General features: G+C 43.0%; 1 protein-coding gene across 1 annotated transcript in view; it reads right to left on the reverse strand.

Moving 5' to 3' along the window:
• The window catches only part of EIF2D (eukaryotic translation initiation factor 2D), a 57,638-nt gene that overhangs the window by 11,941 nt on the left and 28,654 nt on the right, over positions 1-17,043 (reverse strand). The window contains exons 7-12 of the mRNA XM_066600200.1: positions 16,771-16,888; positions 14,758-14,803; positions 9,630-9,733; positions 5,680-5,832; positions 3,917-4,006; positions 177-272 (exon numbers count right to left, since the gene is read on the reverse strand). Coding sequence (XP_066456297.1) covers positions 177-272; positions 3,917-4,006; positions 5,680-5,832; positions 9,630-9,733; positions 14,758-14,803; positions 16,771-16,888 — 607 coding nt within the window. The remainder of the gene's footprint in view (positions 1-176; positions 273-3,916; positions 4,007-5,679; positions 5,833-9,629; positions 9,734-14,757; positions 14,804-16,770; positions 16,889-17,043) is intronic.

The raw sequence follows: 17,043 nt of genomic DNA on the forward strand, positions 1-17,043 counted from the left end.
GACTTTTTTTGTATCCATTTAAGCTATATGTTTTTATGCTGCAGTAAAGGAAATGTACCATTGTACCAGAACCTGTGGCCAACATAAGTGATACAAGTACTAGAAATCAGAACTACATCAATGAGAAAAGCAAAATGATCCGATTACTACTGCTGAAGGTTAACTATGAATTATACCTTGTTACCAGGTCGTCCCATTTGAGAAGAGAGATGTCATTGTACTCAGATTTATCCAACAAGCAGTCGCATATCACTGGGTTGACTGTGACAAAGCTGTAGGGCAGAGTAGAGACTGGTCAAAACTACCACATGGAACATGGAAAGTTGCTGAAAAACACTAGTGGGAAGTAAAAGGAAACAGCGTGGACTAAAAAGTCTACAAAATAAAGACGTGCAAGATTGATCTGATCTGACAGACATTATCTTGCATCTAATATAAAGGGTTTTTACCAGATCACAATGGAGGCTCATGTATTTTTTGTTGATAAGTGTAACATTCAATACAAGTGATGTTCAATGTCTGACCATTTAGAAGTTACGGGTCCTGCTCTGACCCCACCAGAGTCACTTGTGTATGCTCCGACCTCCAGTAGTTCTATTACCCGAGCTGCTCCTCTGCCTCCCCACAGCATTTGTTTTCTGGATGGTGGTGAAGGAACAGCATACGTGTGCGTTGTCCCTGGCGGTCAGCCGGCTTGAGCATGCGTAGAGCAGCCGATCAGCTAATGCCAGTATATCATCACACACTCTGCTCTTACAGCGGAACGAGCATTCTGCTCGAACCACTAAATCCATCACTGAGAAGAATATCTAGAAATAATACATAAATACGCATATTTATGGCCATATTTAGAGGACCAGAACATCTCCTCCCTATGAAAAAAATATAAATGGCCACCTAGGCGGGCATAGAGACATACAAATTCTGTATGGTATCCTGCGGCATATCACTCCACATTTCTTATAACTGAGCCTCTAGATTGTGCAAACTCATAGACCGTTGAACCAGATGGTCCCATACATGTTCTAATGGCGATAAATCTGGGGATCGGGCAGCCACAGAAGTGTGACAATGTTGTGGGGGGTATTCCTGTGATCCCCTTGTGTGTGCAGCCGAGCATTATACTGTTGCCTCTTGGAAGCCGCCATTGGAGGAGCACATGTGGCTGCAGGATGTCCTGAACATATCGCTGAGCTGTCAGGGTCCCTCGTACCACTGCTAGGGGCCCCCCCAGACTATCACACCAGCAGGGGGCAGTGTGCCGCTCCACAGCAAAGGCAGGATTGAGGCGCTCACCCCGAGGTAACCAGACCACTTTTAAGTCCTAAGGTGACAAGACCGCTCATCTAATCACACCACAACTCTCATCATTTACATATCTGCCAGAGATGAAACTGCATGCTGAGTTTTGCAGCAAAACAACAACTTCTTCCGGGGGGAATTGTTTTTGACAGAGTTAAAGTTTTACAGTTTACATGTTACAGTTTTATTTATTTCTATTTCACTTTTAAAGGCAAGTAGTACGTTTGTTCACACGCAGCAGATTTGCTGTAGATTTTCAGCAGCTGGAAAAATTCTGAGCGAATCCAAATTTAGTGCAGATAGTGATGAGGATTTTGGTGCAGCTCCTCAGCAGATTTGAACCCTAAGGCTGAGTTCACGCGGGATGGAATCACCGTGGAATTTCCGTGCGGCAATTCCGCCCTCTGCTCCTAACCCCGGAATTAGCCAGCCATGGGGATGAGATTTTGCAAAAATCTCGTCCATATGGGGCAGCCAATCCGTTGCAGCAAAGCCGGGCGGAAACAGACATGCAGCGCGGAATTCAATTCTGCGGCATGTCAATTCTTTTTTTCTTTTCCGCTGCGGCCTCACTCTATGGGGAGAGACAGCCACAGTGGAATGCCGGCGGCCGAACTGCTCCAAAACATGCCGCGAAATGCAGCGGGTTTTTTGTTGCAGCTCTCCCGTGGAAATCTTCAAAAGAAACAAAGCAATTGCGCTACATGTGAATGTACCTTCAAAAGCCTAAATCCACGTGAAGATTCTCCTGCATGGCAAATTTGCCAGGTTGGAATGCACCTCAAGGGTGCATTAATATGGGCGTATTTCACGGACCCATTAAAGCCAACTAGGCTATTTGCATGACCATATGAAAAAAAAACCACAGCATGTCCTATTGTGGTCTGCATCAGTGTCCAGAAACAGACATGCAATGTCTACTGCCTGTGGGTATTGGACAGTACTTTGACATGTGTCCATGTGCTGTCTCACGTGGGCGAAACTCGCATATGCGCATGTGAAAAGACCCTGGCGGATTCTGGTAGAGACTTGCACCAAAATCCACATGCAGATTTTTACGCTGATCTGCAGCAGATTTTTCCCCTTCAAATGACAGGGTGAAATCTTCTGTGGATCCATGCGGTTATCCCTACCAATGGTGGGCATTTCAATGCAGATTTTCAGCTAATTTTTTCCACTAGGGGGAACCTGCAGTAAATGCATTAGGTGCGAGTACAAGCTAAATCTCATCCACGTTTGCTTGTACTATAAATGCTAGGGACTTTCCTATAATAACCTTTTGTGTTGATTCCTCAGCATATACGGCATGTCTGAAGGCAGCCTGAAGGTGGATTTGTTGCAGATTTTTTGTGTGGACTTTCTGATCAGAAAATCTGCATTTACAGTTGCAGCAAAGTACAGGAGCTTTTCACAATCTTGTCACAAGCTGCAGAAGAATCCGCTGCGAAAACTGACACGTGGTGCGGAATTTAAACCCCCATGCCGATTATAGCACGGATTTTTCAGTGTGGATTTCACCTCCTCAAATGAAGGGCAAAATTTTGCACCAAAATCTGCAAATGATGCGGAAACACTAACAGGAAGCTCTGCCAGTATGGACATACCCTGATGGTGCAGTCTGCTTGTTGTGGATTTACTGTGACTTTTCTTCAGTGGAAGAGTCAAAAACAGATCCACACCAAAATTTGCTTTATTTGGTCAAAATCTTGACCACTAGAGGCTGGGCTCACTAGATGCCGCTGGGTGCCCGGTGAAGGAAGAGCTGAGAGTGAGAAGACTTTGGAGGTGAGGGAAGAGCGGAAACGCAGCGGATTTCTAGTCAAATTGCACAACAATGGTGCGGATTTTGACTCTTTGGTGTAAATGCTACGGATTTGCCCGTGGAATGTTAAGCTGCGGCACAACAGCAGAATTGCTGCTACATGTAAACATACCCTTTGAGAGATCAAAAAGAAATCTTTTACACTATAAAGCAAAACAGGCTACAACTAACTTATGGCTCTTGTTTAAAGGAGTTGTCCTTTTTTAAACATCTGGGTATGCCATAAAATAAAAGAAGCAATACTCGCCTGTCTTCTCCCCACAGTAAACAACACATTGGCTCCTGAGCCCCTCCTGTTCTGTACCGATAGCTGAGGTCAAGCAACCGTCACCATTCTGAACTCCCAGAACGTAAGTGCTGATGCCAGGAGAACGAGCAGTGATGCTGCGACCTATGATTAGCTGCAGTGGTCACCTGACCTTCCCTGTCAGTACAGACCAGCAGGGCCATGAGAACTGCTACGCTATTCCGAGGAAGAAGAGAGGCGAGTATTGCTTCTTTTGTTATTTTATGACATAGCCAGCGGTTGCATTTTTTTTAAAGAAGTTGGGCGACCGCTTTTACCTTATTCTGGATTACAAACCACTGAAGAAACGGGGGGCCTGGCACAGAATATCATTGTTGACTAGCAATAGCTAGAGTAACATCCATATGAGCAGGTATATGTACTGTAAATGAGTGACATGAACCAATGCAGTCAAAGAGGGCTGTGGTTTTTGTTTTTGCACAATAGATGTAGATGAAAGATACTTTTACTTTCACACTTAAAGGCCATTTAGACGGGAATCTCACTTTTTGTTTTCAGGGTGGACAAGTTCATTGCTCTTGACGTAAGAGATGATCACACTTCTGACATCGCTCGCGGTAAGGAGGTCTCCTTTTCTATAAAACAAGAGACACAAAAATAAAGGAAATGATGTGTTACATTTACGACAAGCGAACTCTTCAACACATGCACAGTCAGATTAAAGAAGTTTGCAAAACTTTGTTGCAGTCACATTGTGTGCCGCTCCTGGTATATGTTGGCCTAGTTCATGAAAGTGCCAAATTAGACTCCCATCTATTAACTCAGAAGGAAATGGGCGGTAGCTGCAGCAATATCCCTCCCTTGCAGCGCCGTGTAAAGGTGATAAAGCGTTCAGATTCCTGCATCCAGTGGGAATCTGAAAAATTATCATTCAGTGTAAATGCTGCCCCAACTGAATGACAACAAGAATTCATTTGCTTCTCTTTCGTCGTTCAGGTTCTTCATGCTGAAAACTGAACGACGGATCGGCTGTGTAAACAGGCAGACATTCATCTATGAACGATGGCCTGCTTACTGTGAATGGAGCTGAAACGAACCCCGGCCCGCTACGCCTCCATTCACTAGCAATGCTTGTTCCCGTGTAAAAGCATAAGAACAATTATCGCTGAGACAACCCGACAGGCATCTGCACCCAACAGGTCATCTGATGTAAAAGGGCTCATAGACTCATGCAGTGCTGGGAGCGGAGATGGCCATGTTGCAGTCTCTCTGCCTGTGCGAGTCTGCATGAGAATGGCGCTTCTAAATGACTCAACACATTCAGATCTAATGTTGCTAGGAACAGTTGGCCAACTTAGTAGAAAAAGAGCGAAGATGTACAGATTCTGGTAAAAGAAAAAAAAAGAAAAAAGACGTGTTCCGCGCCTCATAGGCATTGGACACCCGCAGGTAATTAAATACCTGTGGATGTCATTTTCCCTTGAGGCGTGGATTGCGTGTGCGGGAAAACACCCGCAGCATGCTCCATTTTAGTGCGGGTCTCCTGCAGGCTTCTATTTATGCCTATGGAAGCCGTCCGGATCCGCGGCACACCCGCAGCTGAATACCTGCTCTCCGGTGCGGGAGAGCAGGAGTTCAAAAAAAAAAAAAAAAAAAGAGTGCACGGCGCAGCCGCGTGGCACGTTGCTAGCGTGCCGAGCACATCCGCCGGGCCGAAGAAAGGAGATCTGGCCGCGACGGAGAGCAGGTCCGCAGCGTCCGGACAGGTAAGGAATTCTTAATTTTAGATCTCATGTCCGCGGGAAAGGAGGGACCCGCTGTGGGATTCTGAATGAAGAATCCACAGCGGGCCTGATTTTCCCCGTGAACATGAGGCCTTACTGTTGTATTGCCATATGCTTCTCTTATGCCCATATTCAGAAATATAAATGGCATCTTGATAATAGTGTTTGATCCCAGCGTGGGGAATTGACATAATACTGAATGATGTGACTAAAGGGGTTTTCTAAACAGTGCCCTCTGGGCTACACCAGGGTCGGAGTGGAAGTCGCTGATCCAACCCCTGTGTAGCGGCCAGCACTTGTAATTGCAGGTGCAGCTTCCATTAAAAATATTGGGACCCCAGCCCGCAACTACAAGCACAGCTCCCATCAAGTTTAATGAGAGCTGCGCCTGCAATTACGAGCACTGGCCACTACACAGAGGTTGGAGCAGCGGCTTCCTCTCTGCCCTCGATGTAGCTCGGCACTGGCAAACTCCTTTAAACTTATTTTAACAAATGTATTCCTAGGTAGATCCTGTCCCTTACTTGTGGCCAGACTCCTGGAACAGCGGCAACATCTTGGCAGAAATTCCATACAGGGAGATAATCTCCGGTGGCTGATACAACTGCTCTGCTCCGCCACCCATGTCTTCTGCGGGAGCAGGAGCCTCTGAAGCTGAAGCAATAAAAGACCTGATGCTGCCAAGAAAAGCAAAAAAAATGTTTAACACAAGTTAGCATCTGGGTTATACATCAAATTATTAGCTGCTCACAAGATGTCTGCTTCCGGTTTGCCCAGATGGCATAAAGGGCAATTTATAAAGACTTAATCTGGAGCCCGATGGAAGAAGGGACACAAAAAGTATTAATATGAGCACGCTGTTTAACACATTTGGCACATCTGGGGGCTTTCGCGCTCCACAATCTGCAATCTACTCCAACAGTCAGCTGACGTACATTTCCACTATAAGTTACGCCATAACTTCTGTCTCCCCGCTGCGGTCGCACCCGTCAGTCTAAGCTTTGGCGCCTTTCTTTTTTCTCTTTGTAATCATCAGAATAGAGGCACATAATGATTCAGAAACTGCCCATAAGGTTCTGCAATTCTAATAATTTGCTTTACAAATTATGTAACCTAAATACTTGAGAAATCAATATAAGTTCTGTTCCCACCTAAAGGAAGATATTCCTGGCTCTTATTTACGCCAGAAAAAAACTGCAGCAGAAATCTCTCTTTTTTAAGTAAAACTGATTCTTTAAAGTCCTATTTACATTTCAGGCTTCTTTTAGCCCAATTTAAGTAATACTGTGCAAAAAGAGCATGCAACATTTTTCAAGCGGTGGTGGCGTACCTTACAGTACAACCCCTATGGGAGAATTTACAAAACATTGCTTGCGGTTTAAACAAATAAAATGCTTTTAAAGAAATGTTTTATTATTTATCGGAGTACTAGAAGTCCCCCCGGTGTTCTGAAACCGCACACATATTATCACAAATAGTCTTCATAATTTACATCAAATGTGGATCTTCCTTCTAGTACAAACAAGAGCTCCAAACTTCTTTAAAAAGAGTAAGGGCCCTTTTACATGAGACGACATGTTGGGTGCATATGCCTGACAGGTCGTCCCAGTAATAATCGTTGATGTGCTTATACAGGAACGATCATCACTAGTGAATGGAGGCGCAGCAGTTTGTGGAGCGTACCGCCCCGCCGCCTCCATTAGGGATGCTACTCATTTACACAGCCGATCCCTCGTTCCGTTCTCTGCATACAGAAACTGAATGACGAACAAGAAGCGATGGAGTTCTCATTTGTCGTTCAGTCAAAGAATAGATTTACACTGAACGATAGATTCTCGCTGGATTGCGGCACGATTATCAGCCCATGTAAAAGGTCTTTAAGATGGGCCTTTCTTTACTGATGAATGTGAAACACCCTCAACACATTCCAATCGAAGCTCAGAAGCAGCTGAGGTGTGTATGATCGGCGCACACTGCAGCTGCTGAAGAACTACGTAAAGAGTTTTTTAATGCAAACCATTTATTAAAGACAAAAAAAACCTTTACTGGAGTTTTTAACAGTATTTAATTGTGCAAAGGCAAAAAGCGTAAACAATAGTTTCACATCCATCGTTAAACAACAAAAAAAAAAGTCTCCTCTGCGTCAGATATACAAAAGTACCCCTGATCCATGTGTGCATTTAAGAATTGCAATTAGTGCAAGTTGTGTGGTGGCCACCGCTTCAGTAAGTCAATGATTGGACCTGAATGCCTTTGGTGCTGACTTCAACGAACAAAAATGGATATTGAAAAATACTTGGTCTTTGTATATAAAGTACACAAAGAAAATAACCCTCAGGGATACAAGTTCCATCTGTATTCAAAAGTGTCCTGGGCGAGAGGAACATTATATAAAGATATATACAAAACCTCCATGTACAGGAGTTCACAAAGAACAAAAAAAGGAAAGCTAACAGGAAAAGTGTCACGTCCCCACGGAGCCATAAACTAAGTTATGGTGCTGTTAGGGGACACGACAGGGAGCCGGGTGAAGTATTTTTGACACTCACCTGCTCCTGCAATCCAGCGCTGTCACCCACTGAAGATCAAGCGGCACTTGAAAATGTCTTTTCAGATTCCTGTGTAAACGCTCTCCTACACAAATCAATGGGAAAATGCATGCACGTAAACTTGAAGAGTCAGATTGTTGTGCACCGTGCAATCTTCGGTGGGTAATAGTGCTGGATTGCGGTTGCTAGCGAGTATAAATACCACACCCGGCTCTATCTTAGTTTATGGTGCTGTGGGGACGTGACAGGTTCCCTTTAAGGGATTATATCGTTCCTGGCAACTGGATGTTGGTCATTGCGTTGGTGGCAAATATGGCATTGTAGAACAGTAGAGTTAGAAGGGACCTCCAGGGTCATCAGGACCTACCCCCTGCTCAATGCAGGACTAAATCATTGCAGACAGATGTCTTTCCGGCTTCTGAAGACTTCCATTGTAGGTGAACTCCCCACCTCCCGTGGCAACCTATACCACTCACTGATCCCCCTCACTGTCTAATATCTAATCTGTGTCTCCTCCCTTTCAGTTTCATCCCATCAAGAGGAGTCCATTTTCTTCGGATACTGCACCTGTGGTGATACGGTTGGCATATCCTCACTGATGAGAGAAAGCTTATGCCGAACGTCTACCAGACATGCCACATCTGAGTGTGCCAACCTGTGGCCTCCATTGAGTTTCCTCGATTTTAAATTTCTCACAATTCTTTTGAATTTTATCACTTTCTGAAGGCCACATAAACCTTAATGCTACAAATGGAAGCAAGGATACCACCACCATAAAGATTATGGTCAGCTAGAGATATGGCTGCCTGAGGGCATTTGGTGGTGCTCCCGCGAATATAAATCTAGACGAAAATAGAACATGGATTCTGGCACTATGCAAATCAGACATTATTTCAGTAGATGGTGATACTTCCAAATATGAAGGTAGTGTTTACAAAAATCCAGTACGAGGTGTCCAGACTAGAGATAAGCGAGCACGCTCGGATAAGGCAGTTACTCGAGTGAGCAACTGCTCGGATGAGAATGCAGTTACTCGAGAAGAGCGATGCTCACTCGAGTAACTGCCTTATCTGAGCGTGCTTGCTTATCTCTAGTTCAGACCAATCTGAAGACTGACAGTGATGAGAGCAGTGGCCATTGCGACAGCAAACAACTGGTAATCTGATAGCGCTTTGCCTCCCTGCCCCCATGGTTAATATGAACACCTCGTATGAGATGCAGAAGATGATCAGGGAGGTCCCCACACAGTGGAACAGACTTCAGATTTCTGAATTTCTTGTAGTTGAACAACATATCTTTTTGGCCAGGAACATACAAATGTGGTAAGCACAGACTGAGCTTGCCACTGACATCTTGACCCAACAGGCCAAAGAGGAAATCAGGAGACTGAAGTCCAGGACGTTGTATACTGCAATAACCCAATCTTCATAAACTTTTTGAGAAGAGAATCCATTGAGGAAGGAGCACCAGAAACGGACCAACAAAAATGCAACATTTTTGTAGTACAAAAAGCTTACAAACCTAGAAATTTAAAGAGATCTAACACATCACATCGGTCAGTGAGAGACAAGCCGTGACTACATAGTACAACATGACACCTGAATTTGATTATAAAAACATTATAACTAATTTGTAACAGCTACAAATAAAGAGGTTTTTAAAAATTGCAACACTGATGGCTTAACCTAAGCACAGGTCAACAATGTTTCATTAGCAGGAGGGTTCAATCAACACAACACATGGGCCGCTGCAAACTCACTCATCTGAATGGGACAAGCTGCAGTACCAGGCACAGCCACTGGCAGTTGTGTTGAAGCCAATTGACTGCATTGATTTGTAAAGGCCCCAGAGGTTGAGCCAAGCTGATCAAACATTACATGTTAATATCCCAGAAAATCCTTGTAACGTACTTATTTCATACTTACTCAGGGTGCTTCCAGTCTACCGCCACAATACTCTCCACGCCTTTACTGAGCTCCTTTATTTGCAGGATCTTTCGTTGCTGCATAACCTGTAAGAATTTGGACAGCTAGAAAAGGACATTGTACCTATTAGTAAGACGGGAGACTAAAGTAACACTTAATACAAAAGGCTTTTTGAACACAGGATTCATTGGCGGATTAATGCTGCTGAGAGCTACATAAAGCTAAGCAAAAGCGAGGGTGGTGGATTTAAAGTGTGGTTTGTTTTAAGTGTGTGAGATTTAAAATCGGGTGACTTTAGATTCAGGGGCATTAGAAGGGCGTCCCTTCTATTTATTTACTGTTGTTTTTCCACTTGTTTAAATTACTTGATTTTTATCTCTATGATCCCCATTTAGGATGACTACCCACTCCTGTGAAATTCGCAGCATTTTTTTTCTCCAAGGGTCTATGGGACTTGTTAATGTTAAAATCGCATCGCGCAAAATCGCGATTTCGCAGTAAATTGCGATTTTGCCGCGATGCGTTTTTAACATTAGAAAGCCCCATAGACATCTGGGGAAAAAAACGCAGCAAATTCGCAAACACTAGTGGGTAGTCACCCTTAGAACGTGCTGCATGATCGACTATGCCATCCAGTGTACATCTTGTGCCATGTATACAGTCCTTCAACAGCCATTCAAGGGTGCATGCTGCTGTATGAGATGCGAGCGTGTTGCACATTTGGAAGCCCAGATCCTGGATCTAAATGAGCAGCTTACAACCCTGAGATCCAATAGCAATATGTCGGGTTGACAGATTACTGGGCGGGGCTGGTGAGGATCCAGCGGTCATGGTTCACATTGGTGCAAAATGACAAAGTTAAAAGTACATGGAAGGTCCTTAAAAACGATGTCAAGAAACCAGGATGTGAGCTTAGGGCAAGGACCTCCATAAGAGTATTTTCTGAAATACTACATGTACCACGTGCCACACCAGAAAAGCAGCGGGAGATTAGTGAGGTAAACAAGTGGCTCCAGAGTTTGTGTAGGACTGAAGGGTTTGGGCTCCTGGAGAACTGGGCTAACTTTACTATTGGCTACAGGTTCTACAATAGGGTTGGGCTGCATCTTAATGGGGAGGAAGCAGCTGTGCTGGGCAGAAAATGGCTAGAAGGTTAGAAAAGTGTTTAAACTAGGGACTGGGTGCCAGGGGAGGACAGTGTAGACTGTGACCTGGGGCCAAGTAATGGAAATGAAAGTGGATCAGTTTGAGAGGTTAGTACAACTAGAACTGGCAGAATAGTTAGTAGGGATAAACTTAAAAAATATCCAAAAGCTAGTAAACTGTATGGTGACTAATACTAGAAGTCTGACCAACAAAGTAGATGAACCAGAAGTAATAATGTCTGAGGGAAATTACGACATAGTGGGAATAACCGAGACTTTGTTGGATGAAAGCTGTGACTGGGCAGTGAACTTACAGCGTTACAGTCTGTTCAGAAGAGATCATAAAAAAAAGAAAAGGGGATGAGTTTGTTTTTGTGTAAAATCCTGTTTAAAGCCCACATTATGGAAAGACATTACGGAGGCAAATAGATGAAGCAGCAAATCACAATGAGGTAATTATTATGGGGGACTTTAACTATCTGGATATAAACTGGGAAGCTGAAACCTACGGATTTTATAGTTTCTGTCAATAACTAAAGCACAATTGATTACATTGCGAGAGCCAGATGAGGTCACAGAGGGAGCGCGCTCCCTCTATGAACCCTCCCCATGCCATGATCTACATAGATCGCGGCAGGGAAGGGGTTAACAGCGGGGGTCGCTGCTCCGATGCACCCCCGCTGTTGCAGAGGGAGGCCGGCTATCAGTGACAGCCAGCTCCCGCTGCTGGATAGCGCGAGATCTCTTCTGATCTTACGCTATCTACATGACGTAAGGGTACATCCAGTTGTGGGAAGTACCCCCACTGCCATGACATACCCTTACGTCCTGTGGAGGGAAGGGTTAAAAGGGAGTTTTATAGGGGAGCTACGAAAATACTAAACTTTAGGAAGGCAAAGTTCGACCAGCTCAGAGATGCCCCTAACCATAAGACATGACTGGGGCAATATCACCAAAACTAAGAGTGCAAACAATAAATGGGAAATGTTTAAATCTTACTGTGAGGGGTTCATACCTTACAGGAATAAAATACTTAGTATTAGGAGAAAACCAATGTGGCTCAATACAGATATAAAGGGGGCAATAAACAGCAAAAAGAAAAAACTGAAACTACTAAAATAAGAAGTCAGCGAAGATGAACTAAATGTCTGTAAGGAAAAAAAATAAACTATGTAAAAAGAATGATAAAAGCAGCAAAAGGTGGAAACAGAAAGGCGTTTTGCCTAAGTAAGTAAAACTAGACTGTTCTTCAACTATATAAATAGTAAAAAGATATAAAACAGAAAGTGTTGGCCATATAAAAAGTAACAAGGGAAAATTGTAGAGAGTGATGAGGAGAAAGCAAATCTTGTACATAGTTTTTCTCCAGTGTGTTTATTCAGGAAAATGAAATGTCAGATGAAATGCAGTGTGATAAAGTAAACTCTCCATTAAATCTCAACAGTGTAACCCAGGAAGAAGTGCAGAACTGCCTTAAAAGATTAAAATACAGAAATCACCAGGTCCTGATGCCATACACTGCTGGAAATTAAGTAATGTGATACACAAACCCGTGTTTTTTTTATACCCAATTACTCTATAGTGATGGGTTCTGTTCCACTGAATTGGCACAAATGTGGTGCTGATATTCAAAAGGAGGTCAAAAAAGTGAACCTGGAAATTATAGGCCAGTAAGTCTAACTTCTATTATGGGTAACATGTGAAGAGTTTCTAACAGATGCTTTCCTGAATACCTTAATAAAATTAGCTATATAACTCCATATCGGCACAGGTTTATTAGGGGCCGCTGCTGTTAAACTAATCTGATCAGCTTCTATGATGAGGTAAGTTCTAGATTGGACCAGGGTGAGTCACTGGATCTTGTGTATCTGATACTGTGCCACATAAAACTTTGGTATATAAAATTAGAATGCTTGGTCTGGGCGAGAATGTGTGTAAGTGGCTAACTGGTCAGTGATAGAAAGCAGAGGATGATTTTAAATGGTCCATACAATGATTGGGTAACTGTTACTAGTGGGGTAGCACAGAGGGCAGTATTGGAGGGTTAACTAGAGGGGTAGCACAGTAATGACCTGGTAGAAAGATTGTACAGTAAAATATCAATATTTGCAAATGATACAAAATTATACAAAATAATTAACACAAGAGCACAGAATGTGGGTGCAAGAGGATCTGGACACGTTTGGGGCAGAAAAGTGGCAAATGAGATTTAACACTAAATATAAGGTTGTGCACATGGTCAGGGAAATACATGTCACCATTACACACTAAATGGGAAACCACTGGGGAACACTGACATGGAAAAGGACCTGGGGGTTTTGTTAACTGTAAGCTTGTTAACTGTAAACTGGAGCAACCAGTGTCAGGCAGCTGCTGTCAGGGCAAATAGGATCATGGAGTGCATCAGAAGAGGTCTAGGGGGAAATGACGAGAATATTGATCTTCCTCTTTACAAGGTTCTGGTCAGACCACAAATGGATTACTGGGGACAGTTTTAGGAACCGGTACTCAAGAAGGACATATCTGAGCTTGAGCAGGTACAAAGTAGGGCAACTAAAGTGATAAATGGAATGGGTGGACTACAATACCCAGAGAGGCTATCAAAATTAGGATTATGTAGTATAGGAAAAAGATGGCTGAGGAACAACGTAATAACTATGTATAAATATACCAGGGGACAGTACAGAGATCTCTCCCATCATCTATTTATACCCAGAGCTGTGACTGTAAAAAGGGGCACCCTCTATGTCTAGAGGAAAGAAGGTTTCTACACTGACATTACTGTAAGAGTAGTGAAACTATGAAACTCTCTGCCTGAGGACGTGGTGATGGCGAACTCACTAGAAGAGTATAAGAGGGGCCTGGACGCCCTCCTTGAGTGTTACAATATTACATGTTATATCACTGATTACTCAGAAGGGTCGGTTATCCGGGGATTATTTTGATTGCCAGATTGGAGTCGAAAAGAATTTTTTTCCCCCTAAAATGATGTAAATTGGCTTCTACCTCATTGGGGTTTTTGCCTTCCTCTGAATCAACATTGGGGGGTAATAGGCTGAACTGCATGTGCGTAGGGCTTTTTTCAGCCTTTCACACTATGTTACATCACAAATTCCGCTGATCTTCAATGCACATGAACTGTATTTCTAATATAACGTTGGGATTACATACAGATTGAGTCAAAGAGCATTTATCTTAAAGTCAGATAACCACCAGTAAAACTCTCACATTTTACTTGACTGTCAATAGTTACATACTATAGTCAATCAGTTTTTCTATGAAATCAGCCCTGGCACTTCCCCTGAGGGGTCTGATGGTTTAGATACTTGCATTCCCCATGACACGATAATGTTGGCGCAGGTTTGCTTAGAGCTCTGCAGTGTCCGCCGTTATTCATCATGAACATGTAGGAATAAATTAACAACTGGCTGTTATTATTGCCCAGAACCTGTGATGTACAGTATTTACTGGAACAGACCAGATGCATCCTCTTTACATTTTCTAATGGCAAAATTGCTTGCCTATATCCCACTACAGCACTGTGCGAATGGGCAGATATAAGGGGTCCGTGAGGGTTGAGAGGAGACCACTGTGGGATCTGTGAATGGGTCACATTTGCATGCCCACTAGCTTTCCTAAGGGTACATGCACACAGATTGATAAACTGTTGCACCCAAGGTTCTCGGGCACTAATCACGTGTCATTTCTGTCTGAGCGTCTGACAAGAATGAGACATGCTGCGATTATTTTTTACTCAGACTGTCAGTCCAAGTTTTACAAAACGCCCATGTGCATACACCCATTCAGATGAATGCATCCTATTTCCATCTGATTTACAGACTGAGTTTTCGGTCCAAAAATCGGATGGAACAACCATTCGAGAGCAGGCAGCCTAAAACAGATTAACAAAAGATGACAGTAATGCTAAAAACATGATAAACAAAGCATTAGAGGTGAGCAAGGCTGTATTGTGGGTACCGTACCTTTTTGTAACTGGACTTCTTAATGTCCACTTGCTGTCCTTCAGGGCTACAAAGTACATCGATTAACAAAAAGTAATAGAATAGACTAGAATATAAAAGGTAGAATGATGTTCTTCGTCTCTGTACGCAGCACACCCTAAGCCTTCTCCTCCTTAGGTCAGGCCTCACAAAGTACAAATCTAAAGTGTAAGTTCACAGGATGCAGATTTTGGGTGTAAATCCACATAACAATCTGCATATGACAGGTGGATTTTGCAGCGGATTTCATGCCCTCATTATGAATAGGTAAGAGTCCGCACGGCAGGTCAATTTACGCTTTGGATCTTGTCTGCAGCATGTGGAGGAGATTACAAATAATGATTGTTCTGTACAATGCTGCAGATTTCCAAAGCCAATTCTGCAACATGTGAACATACCCTAAAAGTTATGTTACCTAACAAATAAATGTATATTACTCTTTCATCATCTCTTTAGATTGGAGTGTCTCCATGTCAGTGGTTCTCTACAGAGCAGCCTCACAGCTACGGGGCAATCAGGCGATGGCCCGGACAGTTTTCTGTGTGTGATCGCGGGGTTCCAACATGCAAGACCCACACAAAAGGAAGAAGTCTCAGCTGCTTTAATGTAGGTTGTGGACATAAAGGTACAACAATATTGCATCCCAACGTCATTCAAGGTCAAGTCAACAGTCCTGCAGCATCCAGTAAATCAGAATCTATCTATTCGTTCCCTGCAGAAACATTTTTTTTTACTTTTTCCTTTTATAACTTCATATAATTACTTTCAGAAAAAAAAAAAAAAACTTTATAATATAATGTTCTTACTCTGCTGAAGAGCAAGAGTGAAGTACTTGTCCTTAGCCCAGCGGTGCCCATATTTATCCTAGCTTATTCCCCACCAATAGCTGGTATATGGGTTCTGTAAATGGTTACAAAGTAGTCATTTTAGGGGTTAAGTGCAGATGGGGCTGGAGAGACTAAGAAAGTGCCGGTTAATTACTTATGGTAACATTAACATTTTGCATTATTACAAGGGTGGATGTCACCAGTGCAACATGCCTCCATATCGTAGTGGATGCTCCTAATAATATGGGTGAATTAGGAGGACAGATATTATTTTTGATGTACTTTTCATTTTTATCCTCTTTTACCATTGATCATATCCTCCCAGCATGCTCTTCTCCACACCTGTGCCATCATGAGCTTCCACAGCATCTCCCCAACTGCAAGAAGGAAGCTTCCTGCGTCTGGGTCCCGGTACTACACACAAGGCTCACTGGCATCACTGTGGTTAGCCTGGTTTGGGGCTGATCAATTTAGTAGAGGCTGGGCTGACACTCTTTATTGGCAGAGTACTAGGCAGCACGACACGCTAGTAAACTAAATACCCCAGTGGCACATTACCCAACACTACCTTACCTACAATGCATTGCAACACTGAACCAAAAAGAACACTCTTTTAGATGTGACCGCAGCCCAACATCTGCACTATGTGTGTAGGGTATGGACCAGAACACGGATGAGATAACTAGAGCAGTTAAACTTCACAGCGCAGTTTTAGGCCTGACAGTAGTCACATGTTTTAGTTATATATTAGCCCCTTAGTGTTGCAGCATATTTTGCATCCCAAAGGATGCATCAATTTTTTGGTGTTTTTCATCTCCATTTTTCCACTTTTCAAAAGTCATAACTTTTTTATTTTTCCCATCGACGTAGCTGTATGAGGGCTTGTAGTTTTCATTGGTACCATCTTTGGCTACATATGATGTATTATGAAACTTCTATTCATTTTTTTCTTTTTTTTGAAGAGAAGGGAGAAAAAAACACATCAATGCTGACATGTTTTACAGCGTTAATCATACAGCATAAATAACTTTAGTGCAGCTTTCCAGCCAGCACCACTTCCTCTATAGTCTTTTTACTGGTGGGGGTTCACTAGTGTAAAATCCTGGAAACAAAGTTAATACCAACACGCTATTCACCGTAACAGTACTGAAGTTACAACATAACTTACCAGCAGGTGAAAAGATAATTTCGTAGAAAGTTGCTTGTAAGCAGGGGGAGGTCCGACTTTTTCACCTTGTATCTCAAAGCATGGAAGAAGCACTGGTTTAGTAGGCTGTCCATGGCTTCTGTAGCATTAAAAAAGAGAGAATATACATAATATAAGACATAAGGATATATGAGGCAGCCATCGGTCTGCTGCTAAGGTTAACTATCTTGATTATTTTCAACCACTGTATTGTCAGGGACCCATATAACATGTTCCTGGAACTTTGATAGAAGC

Source organism: Eleutherodactylus coqui, chromosome 4, assembly GCF_035609145.1.
Source record: "Eleutherodactylus coqui strain aEleCoq1 chromosome 4, aEleCoq1.hap1, whole genome shotgun sequence".
In the NCBI taxonomy this organism is placed as follows: domain Eukaryota; kingdom Metazoa; phylum Chordata; class Amphibia; order Anura; family Eleutherodactylidae; genus Eleutherodactylus; species Eleutherodactylus coqui.